General features: G+C 47.5%; 1 protein-coding gene across 1 annotated transcript in view; it reads right to left on the bottom strand.

The window, feature by feature from the left end:
• LOC135569070 (inactive carboxypeptidase-like protein X2) overlaps nt 1–17887 on the bottom strand; it is a gene marked incomplete at its 5' end in the record, with an annotated part of 107561 nt that overhangs the window by 57401 nt on the left and 32273 nt on the right. Inside the window, 2 exons of the mRNA XM_065015913.1 lie at nt 2619–2815; nt 3490–3613. Of these exons, the coding sequence (XP_064871985.1) occupies nt 2619–2815; nt 3490–3613 (321 nt within the window). The remainder of the gene's footprint in view (nt 1–2618; nt 2816–3489; nt 3614–17887) is intronic.

A 17887-nucleotide genomic window follows, 5' to 3' on the forward strand; every position in this document is an offset into this window, starting at 1 on the left:
ACGGAGAGGGATGCTATGTTAGCTAGCTAGTTTAGCCTGCTCAAACACCTGGTTCATACGGAGAGGGATGCTATGTTAGCTAGCTAGTTTAGCCTACTCAAACAGAGAGGGATGCTATGTTAGCTAGCTAGTTTAACCTACTCAAACAGAGAGGGATGCTATGTTAGCTAGCTAGTTTAGCCTACTCAAACAGAGAGGGATGCTATGTTAGCTAGCTAGTTTAGCCTACTCAAACAGAGAGGGATGCTATGTTAGCTAGCTAGTTTAGCCTACTCAAACAGAGAGGGATGCTATGTTAGCTAGCTAGTTTAGCCTGCTCAAACAGAGAGGGATGCTAATGTTAGCTAGCTAGTTTAACCTACTCAAACAGAGAGGGATGCTATGTTAGCTAGCTAGTTTAGCCTACTCAAACAGAGAGGGATGCTATGTTAGCTAGCTAGTTTAGCCTACTCAAACAGAGAGGGATGCTATGTTAGCTAGCTAGTTTAGCCTACTCAAACAGAGAGGGATGCTATGTTAGCTAGCTAGTTTAGCCTGCTCAAACAGAGAGGGATGCTAATGTTAGCTAGCTAGTTTAGCCTACTTAAACAGAGAGGGATGCTATGTTAGCTAGCTAGTTTAGCCTACTCAAACAGAGAGGGATGCTATGTTAGCTAGCTAGTTTAGCCTACTCAAACAGAGAGGGATGCTATGTTAGCTAGCTAGTTTAGCCTACTCAAACAGAGAGGGATGCTATGTTAGCTAGCTAGTTTAGCCTACTCAAACAGAGAGGATGCTATGTTAGCTAGCTAGTTTAGCCTACTCAAACAGAGAGGATGCTATGTTAGCTAGCTAGTTTAGCCTACTCAAACAGAGAGGGATGCTATGTTAGCTAGCTAGTTTAGCCTACTCAAACAGAGAGGGATGCTATGTTAGCTAGCTAGTTTAGCCTACTCAAACAGAGAGGGATGCTATGTTAGCTAGCTAGTTTAGCCTACTCAAACAGAGAGGGATGCTATGTTAGCTAGCTAGTTTAGCCTACTCAAACAGAGAGGGATGCTATGTTAGCTAGCTAGTTTAGCCTACTCAAACAGAGAGGGATGCTATGTTAGCTAGCTAGTTTAGCCTACTCAAACAGAGAGGGATGCTATGTTAGCTAGCTAGTTTAGCCTACTCAAACAGAGAGGGATGCTATGTTAGCTAGCTAGTTTAGCCTACTCAAACAGAGAGGGATGCTATGTTAGCTAGCTAGTTTAGCCTACTCAAACAGAGAGGGATGCTATGTTAGCTAGCTAGTTAAGCCTACTCAAACAGAGAGGGATGCTGTAGAGAACACCTCATTAATTAACCACCTTCATGTTAGCTAGCTAGTTTAGCCTACTCAAACAGAGAGGGATGCTATGTTAGCTAGCTAGTTTAGCCTACTCAAACAGAGAGGGATGCTATGTTAGCTAGCTAGTTTAGCCTACTCAAACAGAGAGGGATGCTATGTTAGCTAGCTAGTTTAGCCTACTCAAACAGAGAGGGATGCTATGTTAGCTAGCTAGTTTAGCCTACTCAAACAGAGAGGGATGCTATGGCTAGCTAGTTTAGCAGAGAGGGATGCTATGTTAGCTAGCTAGTTTAGCCTACTCAAACAGAGAGGGATGCTATGTTAGCTAGCTAGTTAAGCCTACTCAAACAGAGAGGGATGCTATGTTAGCTAGCTAGTTTAGCCTACTCAAACAGAGAGGGATGCTATGTTAGCTAGCTAGTTTAACCTGCTCAAACAGAGAGGGATGCTATGTTAGCTAGTTGGCACTGGAACACTTCCAAATGCATTAATTACTTAAAAATCATACAATGTGATTTTCTGGATTTTTGTTTTAGATTCCGTCTCTCACAGTTGAAGTGTACCTATAATAAAAATTACAGACCTCTACATGCTTTGTAAGTAGGAGAACCTGCAAAATCGGCAGTGTATCAAATACTTGTTCTCCCCACTGTATATATATACTTAATAAAAATATGTATATGGGGGATTGAAAATGATGCAGATCATTACGTTGATGGAAGCTACAATCTACCTGCAATATTAAAGCTGCTCAACACCCTAAAGTGAACCCCCCCCCACAAAAAAAACAAGTGATTTCACCCTAGATTAGCTAGATGAAGGCAAGAGAGTGCCAAGCGGTATTGAATGTGTCAATGTCTCTCTCCTTGATTACTCTAATTTCTCTTGACCCTTGATTCATAGTGTAGGTTGTAGTAGCAACCTCATGATGGGTACAGGGGAACATTGCAGTATCATGTAGTAGCCCAAACCGATCACTGTTACATTGAACTGGGTGAATGGAATAGGAGCGACAGTTATCCAATATGCCGTAATAGAAATAAGGAAGGAGTCACCCTCCTTCATCCTAAACGGCACCAGCCGCCACTGGAATCACTGGAGAGGATGCTTTGAACTTGTGACTTTGAAGAGGAGAATCTTTCATCTGACGATCACATGGCTGACAAGCAAAAGACCCTCCACACGTGTCCCAGAAGAGTCTTTTGTATCCGTGGTATGTTTCAGTACAGCCTTATTAATGATGCAGTCAATATTTGTAATATCAGCTGTGGGGTTTTGGGGGTGTCTTTCGGACACCCACACCTACCACTTCAAGGGCTTTGTCGTAACCGTCGGGGTTGACGGAAGGGAGCAGGTGTATCCTGGTCTCGTGCACCAGGTGACGTATCCGTGGGCTACCCGACAGGTACTCCTGACACATGAACTGCATCAGCAGCAGGAGCAGCTCCCGGCCCAGCACCTCGTTACCATGGGAACCGGCCGTGTAGCGGAACTCTGGTTCACCTGGGAGAGGAGGGAGGGAGGGAGAGGAGGGAGGGAGGGAGGGAGAGAAGGAAGGGAGGTAGGGTGAGAGGAGAAATGAGGGACAGGGAGGGAGGGAGGGAGGGAGAGGGAGGGAGGGAGGGAGGGAGAGAAAGCAGGGACAGGGAGGGAGGGAGGGAGGGAGGGGGGGGAGGAGGGAGGGAGGAAAATAAGGGAGGGAGGGGAGAGGAGTGAGGGACAGGGAGGGAGCGAGGGAGTGACGGAGAGAGGGGGACAGGGAGGGAGGGATGGAGGGAGGGAGAGGGAGGGAGGGAGGAAAAGAAGGCACGGAGGGAGAGGAGTGAGGGACAGGGAGGGAGTGAGGGAGTGAGGAAAGAAGGGACAGGGAGGGAGTGAGGGAGTGATGGAGAGAGGGGGAGAGAAGGGAGGGAGGGAGGGAGAGGAGGGAGGGAGGAAAAGAAGGGACAGGGAGGGAGTGAGGGAGTGATGGAGAGAGGGGGGAGAGAAGGGAGGGAGAGGGAGGGAGGAAGAGAGAAGAGAGAGAGAACAAAATGTGAAAAGGCGTATGATGAATAGATTAAACATTTTATGTAATAATACACCAATGTTCACCAAACCTCTTGAACCCAGAGAACTTGACTTCTAGGATTGAATCAAGGATAAAGATCCTATCAGAGCCCTTTCTCTGGTCTTACCTGGTTCATGCTCTCCGGGGTTGTCTGAGATCTCGATGGCGTAGAGTTTCTGTCCGCTGTGGCTCTTGCCGATGTTATAGATCCTTGTGATGTTGGGGCACATCTCATTAACCACCTTCATCAGCTGTAGAGCCAGTAGAGAACATCTCATTAATCACCTTCATCAGCTGTAGAGAACACCTCATTAATTAACCACCTTCATCAGCTGTAGAGCCAGTAGAGAACACCTCATTAACCACCTTCATCAGCTGTAGAGAACACCTCATTAACCACCTTCATCAGCTGTAGAGAACACCTCATTAATCACCTTCATCGGCTGTAGAGCCAGTAGAGAACACCTCATTAATCACCTTCATCAGCTGTAGAGAACACCTCATTAACCACCTTCATCAGCTGTAGAGAACACCTCATTAACCACCTTCATCAGCTGTAGAGAACATCTCATTAATCACCTTCATCAGCTGTAGAGCCAGTAGAGAAGTAGAGAACACCTCCTTAATTACCTTCATCAGCTGTAGAGAACACCTCATTAACCACCTTCATCGGCTGTAGAGCCAGCAGAGAACACCTCATTAATCACCTTCATCAGCTGTAGAAAACACCTCATTAATCACCTTCATCAGCTGTAGAGCCAGTAGAGAACATCTCATTAACCACCTTCATCGGCTGTAGAGCCAGTAGAGAACACCTCATTAATCACCTTCATCAGCTGTAGAGAACACCTCATTAACCACCTTCATCAGCTGTAGAGCCAGTAGAGAACACCTCATTAATCACCTTCATCAGCTGTAGAGCCAGTAGAGAACACCTCATTAACCACCTTCATCAGCTGTAGAGCCAGTAGAGAACACCTCATTAACCACCTTCATCAGCTGTAGAGAACACCTCATTAACCACCTTCATCGGCTGTAGAGCCAGTAGAGAACACCTCATTAACCACCTTCATCAGCTGTAGAGAACACCTCATTAACCACCTTCATCAGCTGTAGAGAACACCTCATTAACCACCTTCATCGGCTGTAGAGCCAGTAGAGAACACCTCATTAACCACCTTCATCAGCTGTAGAGAACACCTCATTAATCACCTTCATCAGCTGTAGAGTCAGTAGAGAACACCTCATTAATCACCTTCATCAGCTGTAGAGAACACCTCATTAATCACCTTCATCAGCTGTAGAGTCAGTAGAGAACACCTCATTAACCACCTTCATCAGCTGTAGAGAACACCTCATTAATCACCTTCATCAGCTGTAGAGTCAGTAGAGAACACCTCATTAATCACCTTCATCAGCTGTAGAGAACACCTCATTAATCACCTTCATCAGCTGTAGAGTCAGTAGAGAACACCTCATTAATCACCTTCATCGGCTGTAGAGCCAGTAGAGAACACCTCATTAATCACCTTCATCAGCTGTAGAGAACACCTCATTAACCACCTTCATCAGCTGTAGAGCCAGTAGAGAACACCTCATTAACCACCTTCATCGGCTGTAGAGCCAGTAGAGAACACCTCATTAATCACCTTCATCAGCTGTAGAGAACACCTCATTAACCACCTTCATCAGCTGTAGAGCCAGTAGAGAACACCTCATTAACCACCTTCATCGGCTGTAGAGCCAGTAGAGAACACCGCATTAATTACCTTCATCAGCTGTAGAGAAAACCTCATTAATCACCTTCATCAGCTGTAGAGAACACCTCATTAACCAACTTCATCGGCTGTAGAGCCAGTAGAGAACACCTCATTAATTACCTTCATCAGCTGTAGAGAACACCTCATTAATCACCTTCATCAGCAGTAGAGAACACCTCATTAACCACCTTCATCGGCTGTAGAGCCAGTAGAGAACACCTCATTAATCACCTTCATCAGCTGTAGAGAACACCTCATTAACCACCTTCATCAGCCGTAGAGCCAGTAGAGAACACCTCATTAACCACCTTCATCGGCTGTAGAGCCAGTAGAGAACACAGCATTAATTACCTTCATCAGCTGTAGAGAAAACCTCATTAATCACCTTCATCAGCTGTAGAGAACACCTCATTAACCAACTTCATCGGCTGTAGAGCCAGTAGAGAACACCTCATTAATTACCTTCATCAGCTGTAGAGAACACCTCATTAATCACCTTCATCAGCAGTAGAGAACACCTCATTAACCACCTTCATCGGCTGTAGAGCCAGTAGAGAACACCTCATTAATCACCTTCATCAGCAGTAGAGAACACCTCATTAACCACCTTCATCAGCTGTAGAGCCAGTAGAGAACATCTCATTAACCACCTTCATCAGCTGTAGAACCAGTAGAGAACACCTCATTAACCACCTTCATCGGCTGTAGAGCCAGTAGAGAACATCTCATTAACCACCTTCATCAGCTGTAGAGCCAGTAGAGAACATCTCATTAACCACCTTCATCAGCTGTAGAGCCAGTAGAGAACACCTCATTAACCACCTTCATCAGCTGTAGAGCCAGTAGAGAACACCTCATTAACCACCTTCATCAGCTGTAGAACCAGTAGAGAACACCTCATTAACCACCTTCATCAGCTGTAGAGCCAGTAGAGAACACCTCATTAACCACCTTCATTAGCTGTAGAACCAGTAGAGAACACCTCATTAACCACCTTCATCGGCTGTAGAGCCAGTAGAGAACAAGAGTCCCAGAGCTTTCAGTAGGCCTTCCACGTGGCAAAATTGATTTCAGATATGATGTCTCGCTGCTTACTTAGCGGGCTAACACTTTCCTCCCGATTCTGCCCATACCTGGGGCCAACTCTGCCTTGCTAGCACACGTGACTGCCCTCCTGAAGCTTCTCACCAGTCGGGCCCCAAGCGAAAGGCTAACTATTCGCTGGCTCTATAAAGGCTGAGGAGTTAATTTCACACATCCCCCATGAACAGCATCACTCCACTGTGATAATGTAATATATTTTTTAATCATATAATGTTTCATTTTCACAACATTCTAATAAAGTACATTGGTACCATTTAAATGTTTATTGGTTTAAACTGGTTCTCTCCAGATCATAGACTGGGTTCCTCCCTTTAAACACAGTGTCTTCCCAGAATTACTCTGTGGTGTAGTGTAGTGTCTTCCCAGCATTACTCTGTGGTGTAGTGTAGTGTCTGCCCAGCATTACTCTGTGGTGTAGTGTAGTGTCTGCCCAGCATTACTCTGTGGTGTAGTGTAGTGTCTGCTCAGCATTACTCTGTGGTGTAGTGTAGTGTCTGCCCAGCATTACTCTGTGGTGTAGTGCCTGCCCAGCATTACTCTGTGGTGTAGTGTAGTATCTGCCCAGCATTACTCTGTGGTGTAGTGTAGTGTCTGCTCAGCATTACTCTGTGGTGTAGTGTAGTGTCTGCTCAGCATTACTGTGTGGTGTAGTGTAGTGTCTGCTCAGCATTACTCTGTGGTGTAGTGTCTGCTCAGCATTACTCTGTGGTGTAGTGTAGTATCTGCCCAGCATTACTCTGTGGTGTAGTGTAGTGTCTGCCCAGCATTACTCTGTGGTGTAGTGTAGTGTCTGCTCAGCATTACTCTGTGGTGTAGTGTAGAATCTGCTCAGCATTACTCTGTGGTGTAGTGTAGTATCTGCCCAGCATTACTCTGTGGTGTAGTGTAGTGTCTGCCCAGCATTACTCTGTGGTGTAGTGTAGTGTCTGCCCAGCATTCCTCTGTGGTGTAGTGTAGTATCTGCCCAGCATTACTCTGTGGTGTAGTACAGTGTCTGCCCAGCATTACTCTGTGGTGTAGTGTAGTGTCTGCTCAGCATTACTATGTGGTGTAGTGTAGTGTCTGCTCAGCATTACTCTGTGGTGTAGTGTCTGCCCAGCATTACTCTGTAGTGTAGTATCTGCTCAGCATTGCTCTGTGGTGTAGTGTCTGCTCAGCATTACTCTGTGGTGTAGTATAGTATCTGCCCAGCATTACTCTGTGGTGTAGTGTAGTGTCTGCCCAGCATTACTCTGTGGTGTAGTGTCTGCCCAGCATTACTCTGTGGTGTAGTGTAGTGTCTGCTCAGCATTACTCTGTGGTGTAGTATAGTGTCTGCCCAGCATTACTATGTGGTGTAGTGCCTGCCCAGCATTACTCTGTGGTGTAGTGTAGTATCTGCCCAGCATTACTCTGTGGTGTAGTGTAGTGTCTGCTCAGCATTACTGTGTGGTGTAGTGTAGTGTCTGCTCAGCATTACTCTGTTGTGTAGTATAGTATCTGCCCAGCATTACTCTGTGGTGTAGTGTAGTGTAGAATCTGCTCAGCATTACTCTGTGGTGTAGTGTAGTATCTGCCCAGCATTGCTCTGTGGTGTAGTGTAGTGTCTGCCCAGCATTACTCTGTGGTGTAGTGTAGTGTCTGCCCAGCATTACTCTGTGGTGTAGTACAGTGTCTGCCCAGCATTACTCTGTGGTGTAGTGTAGTATCTGCCCAGCATTACTCTGTGGTGTAGTGTAGTGTCTGCTCAGCATTACTCTGTGGTGTAGTGTAGTGTCTGCTCAGCATTACTCTGTGGTGTAGTGCAGTGTCTGCTCAGCATTACTCTGTGGTGTAGTGTAGTGTCTGCTCAGCATTACTCTGTGGTGTAGTGTAGTGTCTGCTCAGCATTACTCTGTGGTGTAGTACAGTGTCTGCCCAGCATTACTCTGTGGTGTAGTACAGTGTCTGCCCAGCATTACTCTGTGGTGTAGTGTCTGCACAGCATTACTCTGTGGTGTAGTGTCTGCCCAGCATTACTCTGTGGTGTAGTGTAGTGTCTGCCCAGCATTACTCTGTGGTGTAGTGTTGCCCAGCATTACTCTGTGGTGTGGTGTAGTGTCTGTCAGCATTACTCTGTAGTGTAGTACAGTGTCTGTCAGCATTACTCTGTGGTGTAGTGTAGTGTCTGCCCAGCATTACTCTGTGGTGTAGTGTCTGCCCAGCATTACTCTGAGGTGTAGTGTAGTGTCTGCCCAGCATTACTCTGTGGTGTAGTATCTGCCCAGCATTACTCTGAGGTGTAGTGTAGTGTCTGCCCAGCATTACTCTGAGGTGTAGTGTAGTGTCTGCCCAGCATTACTCTGTGGTGTAGTGTAGTGTCTGCCCTGCATTACTCTGTGGTGTAGTGTCTGCCCAGCATTGCTCTGTGGTGTAGTACAGTGTCTGTCAGCATTACTCTGTGGTGTGGTATAGTGTCTGCCCAGCATTACTTTGTGGTGTAGTGCAGTATCTTCTCAGCATTACTCTGTGGTGTAGTATCTGCCCAGCATTACTCTGTGGTGTAGTGTAGTGTCTGCTCAGCATTACTCTGTGGTGTAGTGTAGTGTCTGCCCTGCATTACTCTGTGGTGTAGTGTCTGCCCAGCATTGCTCTGTGGTGTAGTACAGTGTCTGTCAGCATTACTCTGTGGTGTGGTATAGTGTCTGCCCAGCATTACTCTGTGGTGTAGTGCAGTATCTGCCCAGCATTACTCTGTGGTGTAGTGCAGTGTCTGCCCAGCATTACTCTGTGGTGTAGTGTAGTATCTGCCCAGCATTACTCTGTGGTGTAGTGTAGTGTCTGCCCAGCATTACTCTGTGGTGTAGTGTAGTGTCTGCCCAGCATTACTCTGTGGTGTAGTGTAGTGTCTGCCCAGCATTACTCTGTGGTGTAGTGCAGTGTCTGCTCAGCATTACTCTGTGGTGTAGTGTAGTGTCTGCTCAGCATTACTCTGTGGTGTAGTGTAGTGTAGTGTCTGCCCAGCATTACTCTGTGGTGTAGTACAGTGTCTGCCCAGCATTACTCTGTGGTGTAGTGTCTGCCCAGCATTACTCTGTGGTGTAGTGTAGTATCTGCCCAGCATTACTCTGTGGTGTAGTGTAGTGTCTGCTCAGCATTACTCTGTGGTGTAGTGTAGTGTCTGCTCAGCATTACTCTGTGGTGTAGTATCTGCCCAGCATTACTCTGTGGTGTAGTGTTGTGTCTGCTGAGCATTACTCTGTGGTGTAGTATCTGCCCAGCATTACTCTGTGGTGTAGTATCTGCCCAGCATTACTCTGTGGTGTAGTGTAGTGTCTGCCCAGCATTGCTCTGTGGTGTAGTACAGTGTCTGCCCAGCATTACTCTGTGGTGTAGTGTAGTGTCTGCCCAGTATTACTCTGTGGTGTAGTGTAGTATCTGCCCAGCATTACTCTGTGGTGTAGTACAGTATCTGCCCAGCATTACTCTGTGGTGTAGTGTAGTGTCTGCCCAGCATTGCTCTGTGGTGTAGTACAGTGTCTGCCCAGCATTACTCTGTGGTGTAGTGCAGTGTCTGCCCAGCATTACTCTGTGGTGTAGTGTAGTATCTGCCCAGCATTACTCTGTGGTGTAGTACAGTGTCTGCCCAGCATTACTCTGAGGTGTAGTGCAGTGTCTGCCCAGCATTGCTCTGTGGTGTAGTGTCTGCCCAGCATTACTCTGTGGTGTAGTGCAGTGTCTGCCCAGCATTACTCTGTGGTATAGTGCAGTGTCTGCCCAGCATTGCTCTGTAGTGTAGTGTCTGCCCAGCATTACTCTGTGGTGTAGTACAGTGTCTGCCCAGCATTACTCTGTGGTGTAGTGTCTGCCCAGCATTACTCTGTGGTGTAGTGTAGTATCTGCCCAGCATTACTCTGTGGTGTAGTGTAGTGTCTGCCCAACATTACTCTGTGGTATAGTGTCTGCCCAGCATTACTCTGTGGTGTAGTACAGTGTCTGCCCAGCATTACTCTGTGGTGTAGTGTCTGCCCAGCATTACTCTGTGGTGTGGTGGTGTATCTGCCCAGCATTACTCTGTGGTGAATTATAGTGTCTGCCCAGCATTACTCTGTGGCCCAGCATTACTCTGTAGTGTAGTGTCTGCCCAGCATTACTCTGTAGTGTAGTGTCTGCCCAGCATTACTCTGTAGTGTAGTGTCTGTTCAGCATTACTCTGTGGTGTAGTGTAGTGTCTGCCCAGCATTACTCTGTGGTGTAGTACAGTGTCTGCTCAGCATTACTCTGTGGTGTAGTTTAGTGTCTGCCCAGCATTACTCTGTGGTGTAGTGTAGTGTCTGCTCAGCATTACTCTGTGGTGTAGTGTAGTGTCTGCCCAGCATTACTCTGTGGTGTAGTGCAGTGTCTGCTCAGCATTACTCTGTGGTGTAGTGTCTGCTCAGCATTACTCTGTGGTGTAGTGTAGTATCTGCTCAGCATTACTCTGTGGTGTAGTATCTGCCCAGCATTACTCTGTGGTGTAGTGTAGTATCTGCTCAGCATTACTCTGTGGTGTAGTGTAGTATCTGCCCAGCATTACTCTGTGGTGTAGTGTAGTGTCTGCTCAGCATTACTCTGTGGTGTAGTGTAGTGTCTGCCCAGCATTACTCTGTGGTCTGGTGTAGTGTCTGCTCAGCATTACTCTGTGGTGTAGTGTAGTGTCTGCTCAGCATTACTCTGTGGTGTAGTGTAGTGTCTGCTCAGCATTACTCTGTGGTGTAGTGTAGTGTCTGCCCAGCATTACTCTGTGGTGTAGTGTAGTGTCTGCCCTGCATTACTCTGTGGTGTAGTGTCTGCCCAGCATTGCTCTGTGGTGTAGTACAGTGTCTGTCAGCATTACTCTGTGGTGTGGTATAGTGTCTGCCCAGCATTACTCTGTGGTGTAGTGCAGTATCTGCCCAGCATTACTCTGTGGTGTAGTGCAGTGTCTGCCCAGCATTACTCTGTGGTGTAGTGTAGTATCTGCCCAGCATTACTCTGTGGTGTAGTGTAGTGTCTGCCCAGCATTACTCTGTGGTGTAGTGTAGTGTCTGCCCAGCATTACTCTGTGGTGTAGTGTAGTGTCTGCCCAGCATTACTCTGTGGTGTAGTGCAGTGTCTGCTCAGCATTACTCTGTGGTGTAGTGTAGTGTCTGCTCAGCATTACTCTGTGGTGTAGTGTAGTGTAGTGTCTGCCCAGCATTACTCTGTGGTGTAGTACAGTGTCTGCCCAGCATTACTCTGTGGTGTAGTGTCTGCCCAGCATTACTCTGTGGTGTAGTGTAGTATCTGCCCAGCATTACTCTGTGGTGTAGTGTAGTGTCTGCTCAGCATTACTCTGTGGTGTAGTGTAGTGTCTGCTCAGCATTACTCTGTGGTGTAGTATCTGCCCAGCATTACTCTGTGGTGTAGTGTTGTGTCTGCTCAGCATTACTCTGTGGTGTAGTATCTGCCCAGCATTACTCTGTGGTGTAGTATCTGCCCAGCATTACTCTGTGGTGTAGTGTAGTGTCTGCCCAGCATTGCTCTGTGGTGTAGTACAGTGTCTGCCCAGCATTACTCTGTGGTGTAGTGTAGTGTCTGCCCAGTATTACTCTGTGGTGTAGTGTAGTATCTGCCCAGCATTACTCTGTGGTGTAGTACAGTATCTGCCCAGCATTACTCTGTGGTGTAGTGTAGTGTCTGCCCAGCATTGCTCTGTGGTGTAGTACAGTGTCTGCCCAGCATTACTCTGTGGTGTAGTGCAGTGTCTGCCCAGCATTACTCTGTGGTGTAGTGTAGTATCTGCCCAGCATTACTCTGTGGTGTAGTACAGTGTCTGCCCAACATTACTCTGTGGTATAGTGTATGCCCAGCATTACTCTGTGGTGTAGTACAGTGTCTGCCCAGCATTACTCTGTGGTGTAGTGTCTGCCCAGCATTACTCTGTGGTGTGGTGGTGTATCTGCCCAGCATTACTCTGTGGTGAATTATAGTGTCTGCCCAGCATTACTCTGTGGCCCAGCATTACTCTGTAGTGTAGTGTCTGCCCAGCATTACTCTGTAGTGTAGTGTCTGCCCAGCATTACTCTGTAGTGTAGTGTCTGTGCAGCATTACTCTGTGGTGTAGTGTAGTGTCTGCCCAGCATTACTCTGTGGTGTAGTACAGTGTCTGCTCAGCATTACTCTGTGGTGTAGTTTAGTGTCTGCCCAGCATTACTCTGTGGTGTAGTGTAGTGTCTGCTCAGCATTACTCTGTGGTGTAGTGTAGTATCTGCTCAGCATTACTCTGTGGTGTAGTGTAGTATCTGCCCAGCATTACTCTGTGGTGTAGTGTAGTGTCTGCTCAGCATTACTCTGTGGTGTAGTGTAGTATCTGCTCAGCATTACTCTGTGGTGTAGTATCTGCTCAGCATTACTCTGTGGTGTAGTGTAGTATCTGCTCAGCATTACTCTGTGGTGTAGTGTAGTATCTGCCCAGCATTACTCTGTGGTGTAGTGTAGTGTCTGCTCAGCATTACTCTGTGGTGTAGTGTAGTGTCTGCCCAGCATTACTCTGTGGTGTGGTGTAGTGTCTGCTCAGCATTACTCTGTGGTGTAGTGTAGTGTCTGCTCAGCATTACTCTGTGGTGTAGTGTAGTGTCTGCTCAGCATTACTCTGTGGTGTAGTGTAGTGTCTGCCCAGCATTACTCTGTGGTGTAGTGCAGTGTCTGCTCAGCATTACTCTGTGGTGTAGTGTCTGCTCAGCATTACTCTGTGGTGTAGTATCTGCTCAGCATTACTCTGTGGTGTAGTATCTGCCCAGCATTACTCTGTGGTGTAGTGTAGTATCTGCTCAGCATTACTCTGTGGTGTAGTGTAGTATCTGCCCAGCATTACTCTGTGGTGTAGTGTAGTGTCTGCTCAGCATTACTCTGTGGTGTAGTGTAGTGTCTGCCCAGCATTACTCTGTGGTGTGGTGTAGTGTCTGCTCAGCATTACTCTGTGGTGTAGTGTAGTGTCTGCTCAGCATTACTCTGTGGTGTAGTGTAGTGTCTGCTCAGCATTACTCTGTGGTGTAGTACAGTGTCTGCCCAGCATTACTCTGTGGTGTAGTACAGTGTCTGCCCAGCATTACTCTGTGGTGTAGTGTCTGCCCAGCATTACTCTGTGGTGTAGTGTCTGCCCAGCATTACTCTGTGGTGTAGTGTAGTGTCTGCCCAGCATTACTCTGTGGTGTAGTGTTGCCCAGCATTACTCTGTGGTGTGGTGTCGTGTCTGTCAGCATTACTCTGTAGTGTAGTACAGTGTCTGTCAGCATTACTCTGTGGTGTAGTGTAGTGTCTGCCCAGCATTACTCTGTGGTGTAGTGTCTGCCCAGCATTACTCTGAGGTGTAGTGTAGTGTCTGCCCAGCATTACTCTGTGGTGTAGTATCTGCCCAGCATTACTCTGAGGTGTAGTGTAGTGTCTGCCCAGCATTACTCTGAGGTGTAGTGTAGTGTCTGCCCAGCATTACTCTGTGGTGTAGTGTAGTGTCTGCCCTACATTACTCTGTGGTGTAGTGTCTGCCCAGCATTGCTCTGTGGTGTAGTACAGTGTCTGTCAGCATTACTCTGTGGTGTGGTATAGTGTCTGCCCAGCATTACTTTGTGGTGTAGTGCAGTATCTTCTCAGCATTACTCTGTGGTGTAGTATCTGCCCAGCATTACTCTGTGGTGTAGTGTAGTGTCTGCCCAGCATTACTCTGTGGTGTAGTGTAGTGTCTGCCCTGCATTACTCTGTGGTGTAGTGTCTGCCCAGCATTGCTCTGTGGTGTAGTACAGTGTCTGTCAGCATTACTCTGTGGTGTGGTATAGTGTCTGCCCAGCATTACTCTGTGGTGTAGTGCAGTATCTGCCCAGCATTACTCTGTGGTGTAGTGCAGTGTCTGCCCAGCATTACTCTGTGGTGTAGTGTAGTGTCTGCCCAGCATTACTCTGTGGTGTAGTGTAGTGTCTGCCCAGCATTACTCTGTGGTGTAGTGCAGTGTCTGCTCAGCATTACTCTGTGGTGTAGTGTATTGTCTGCCCAGCATTACTCTGTGGTGTAGTGTAGTAGTGTCTGCCCAGCATTACTCTGTGGTGTAGTACAGTGTCTGCCCAGCATTACTCTGTGGTGTAGTGTCTGCCCAGCATTACTCTGTGTAGTATCTGCCCAGCATTACTCTGTGGTGTAGTGTAGTGTCTGCTCAGCATTACTCTGTGGTGTAGTGTAGTGTCTGCTCAGCATTACTCTGTGGTGTAGTATCTGCCCAGCATTACAGTGTCTGCCCAGCATTACTCTGTGGTGTAGTGTCTGCCCAGCATTACTCTGTGGTGTAGTGTAGTATCTGCCCAGCATTACTCTGTGGTGTAGTGTAGTGTCTGCTCAGCATTACTCTGTGGTGTAGTGTAGTGTCTGCTCAGCATTACTCTGTGGTGTAGTATCTGCCCAGCATTACTCTGTGGTGTAGTGTTGTGTCTGCTCAGCATTACTCTGTGGTGTAGTATCTGCCCAGCATTACTCTGTGGTGTAGTATCTGCCCAGCATTACTCTGTGGTGTAGTGTAGTGTCTGCCCAGCATTGCTCTGTGGTGTAGTACAGTGTCTGCCCAGCATTACTCTGTGGTGTAGTGTAGTGTCTGCCCAGTATTACTCTGTGGTGTAGTGTAGTATCTGCCCAGCATTACTCTGTGGTGTAGTACAGTATCTGCCCAGCATTACTCTGTGGTGTAGTGTAGTGTCTGCCCAGCATTGCTCTGTGGTGTAGTACAGTGTCTGCCCAGCATTACTCTGTGGTGTAGTGCAGTGTCTGCCCAGCATTACTCTGTGGTGTAGTGTAGTATCTGCCCAGCATTACTCTGTGGTGTAGTACAGTGTCTGCCCAGCATTACTCTGAGGTGTAGTGCAGTGTCTGCCCAGCATTGCTCTGTGGTGTAGTGTCTGCCCAGCATTACTCTGTGGTGTAGTGCAGTGTCTGCCCAGCATTACTCTGTGGTATAGTGCAGTGTCTGCCCAGCATTGCTCTGTAGTGTAGTGTCTGCCCAGTATTACTCTTTGGTGTAGTACAGTGTCTGCCCAGCATTACTCTGTGGTGTAGTGTCTGCCCAGCATTACTCTGTGGTGTAGTGTAGTATCTGCCCAGCATTACTCTGTGGTGTAGTGTAGTGTCTGCCCAACATTACTCTGTGGTATAGTGTCTGCCCAGCATTACTCTGTGGTGTGTACAGTGTCTGCCCAGCATTACTCTGTGGTGTAGTGTCTGCCCAGCATTACTCTGTGGTGTGGTGTCTGCCCAGCATTACTCTGTGGTGAATTATAGTATCTGCTCAGCATTACTCTGTGGTGTAGTGTAGTATCTGCCCAGCATTACTCTGTGGTGTAGTGTAGTGTCTGCTCAGCATTACTCTGTGGTGTAGTGTAGTGTCTGCCCAGCATTACTCTGTGGTGTAGTGTCTGACCAGCATTACTCTGTGGTGTAGTACAGTGTCTGCCCAGCATTACTCTGTGGTGTAGTGCAGTGTCTGCCCAGCATTACTCTGTGGTGTAGTGTAGTATCTGCCCAGCATTACTCTGTGGTGTAGTACAGTGTCTGCCCAGCATTACTCTGTGGTGTAGTACAGTGTCTGCCCAGCATTACTCTGTGGTGTAGTGCAGTGTCTGCTCAGCATTACTCTGTGTGGTGTAGTGTCTGCTCAGCATTACTCTGTGGTGTAGTGTAGTGTCTGCCCAACATTACTCTGTGGTATAGTGTCTGCCCAGCATTACTCTGTGGTGTGTAGTGTCTGCCCAGCATTACTCTGTGGTGTAGTGTAGTGTCTGCTCAGCATTACTCTGTGGTGTAGTGTAGTGTCTGCCCAGCATTACTCTGTGGGTGTAGTGTCTGTCAGCATTACTCTGTGGTGTAGTGTCTGCTCAGCATTACTCTGTGGTGTAGTGTAGTATCTGCTCAGCATTACTCTGTGGTGTAGTATCTGCCCAGCATTACTCTGTGGTGTAGTGTAGTATCTGCTCAGCATTACTCTGTGGTGTAGTGTAGTATCTGCCCAGCATTACTCTGTGGTGTAGTGTAGTGTCTGCTCAGCATTACTCTGTGGTGTAGTGTAGTGTCTGCCCAGCATTACTCTGTGGTCTGGTGTAGTGTCTGCTCAGCATTACTCTGTGGTGTAGTGTAGTGTCTGCTCAGCATTACTCTGTGGTGTAGTGTAGTGTCTGCTCAGCATTACTCTGTGGTGTAGTGTAGTGTCTGCCCAGCATTACTCTGTGGTGTAGTGCAGTGTCTGCTCAGCATTACTCTGTGGTGTAGTGTCTGCTCAGCATTACTCTGTGGTGTAGTGTAGTATCTGCTCAGCATTACTCTGTGGTGTAGTATCTGCCCAGCATTACTCTGTGGTGTAGTGTAGTATCTGCTCAGCATTACTCTGTGGTGTAGTGTAGTATCTGCCCAGCATTACTCTGTGGTGTAGTGTAGTGTCTGCTCAGCATTACTCTGTGGTGTAGTGTAGTGTCTGCCCAGCATTACTCTGTGGTCTGGTGTAGTGTCTGCTCAGCATTACTCTGTGGTGTAGTGTAGTGTCTGCTCAGCATTACTCTGTGGTGTAGTGTAGTGTCTGCTCAGCATTACTCTGTGGTGTAGTACAGTGTCTGCCCAGCATTACCCTGTGGTGTAGTACAGTGTCTGCCCAGCATTACTCTGTGGTGTAGTGTCTGTGCAGCATTACTCTGTGGTGTAGTGTCTGCCCAGCATTACTCTGTGGTGTAGTGTAGTGTCTGCCCAGCATTACTCTGTGGTGTAGTGTTGCCCAGCATTACTCTGTGGTGTGGTGTCGTGTCTGTCAGCATTACTCTGTAGTGTAGTACAGTGTCTGTCAGCATTACTCTGTGGTGTAGTGTAGTGTCTGCCCAGCATTACTCTGTGGTGTAGTGTCTGCCCAGCATTACTCTGAGGTGTAGTGTAGTGTCTGCCCAGCATTACTCTGTGGTGTAGTATCTGCCCAGCATTACTCTGAGGTGTAGTGTAGTGTCTGCCCAGCATTACTCTGAGGTGTAGTGTAGTGTCTGCCCAGCATTACTCTGTGGTGTAGTGTAGTGTCTGCCCTACATTACTCTGTGGTGTAGTGTCTGCCCAGCATTGCTCTGTGGTGTAGTACAGTGTCTGTCAGCATTACTCTGTGGTGTGGTATAGTGTCTGCCCAGCATTACTTTGTGGTGTAGTGCAGTATCTTCTCAGCATTACTCTGTGGTGTAGTATCTGCCCAGCATTACTCTGTGGTGTAGTGTAGTGTCTGCCCAGCATTACTCTGTGGTGTAGTGTAGTGTCTGCCCTGCATTACTCTGTGGTGTAGTGTCTGCCCAGCATTGCTCTGTGGTGTAGTACAGTGTCTGTCAGCATTACTCTGTGGTGTGGTATAGTGTCTGCCCAGCATTACTCTGTGGTGTAGTGCAGTATCTGCCCAGCATTACTCTGTGGTGTAGTGCAGTGTCTGCCCAGCATTACTCTGTGGTGTAGTGTAGTGTCTGCCCAGCATTACTCTGTGGTGTAGTGTAGTGTCTGCCCAGCATTACTCTGTGGTGTAGTGCAGTGTCTGCTCAGCATTACTCTGTGGTGTAGTGTATTGTCTGCTCAGCATTACTCTGTGGTGTAGTGTAGTGTAGTGTCTGCCCAGCATTACTCTGTGGTGTAGTACAGTGTCTGCCCAGCATTACTCTG

The sequence above is a fragment of the Oncorhynchus nerka genome, unplaced genomic scaffold (assembly GCF_034236695.1).
Source record: "Oncorhynchus nerka isolate Pitt River unplaced genomic scaffold, Oner_Uvic_2.0 unplaced_scaffold_1212, whole genome shotgun sequence".
NCBI lineage: Eukaryota > Metazoa > Chordata > Actinopteri > Salmoniformes > Salmonidae > Oncorhynchus > Oncorhynchus nerka.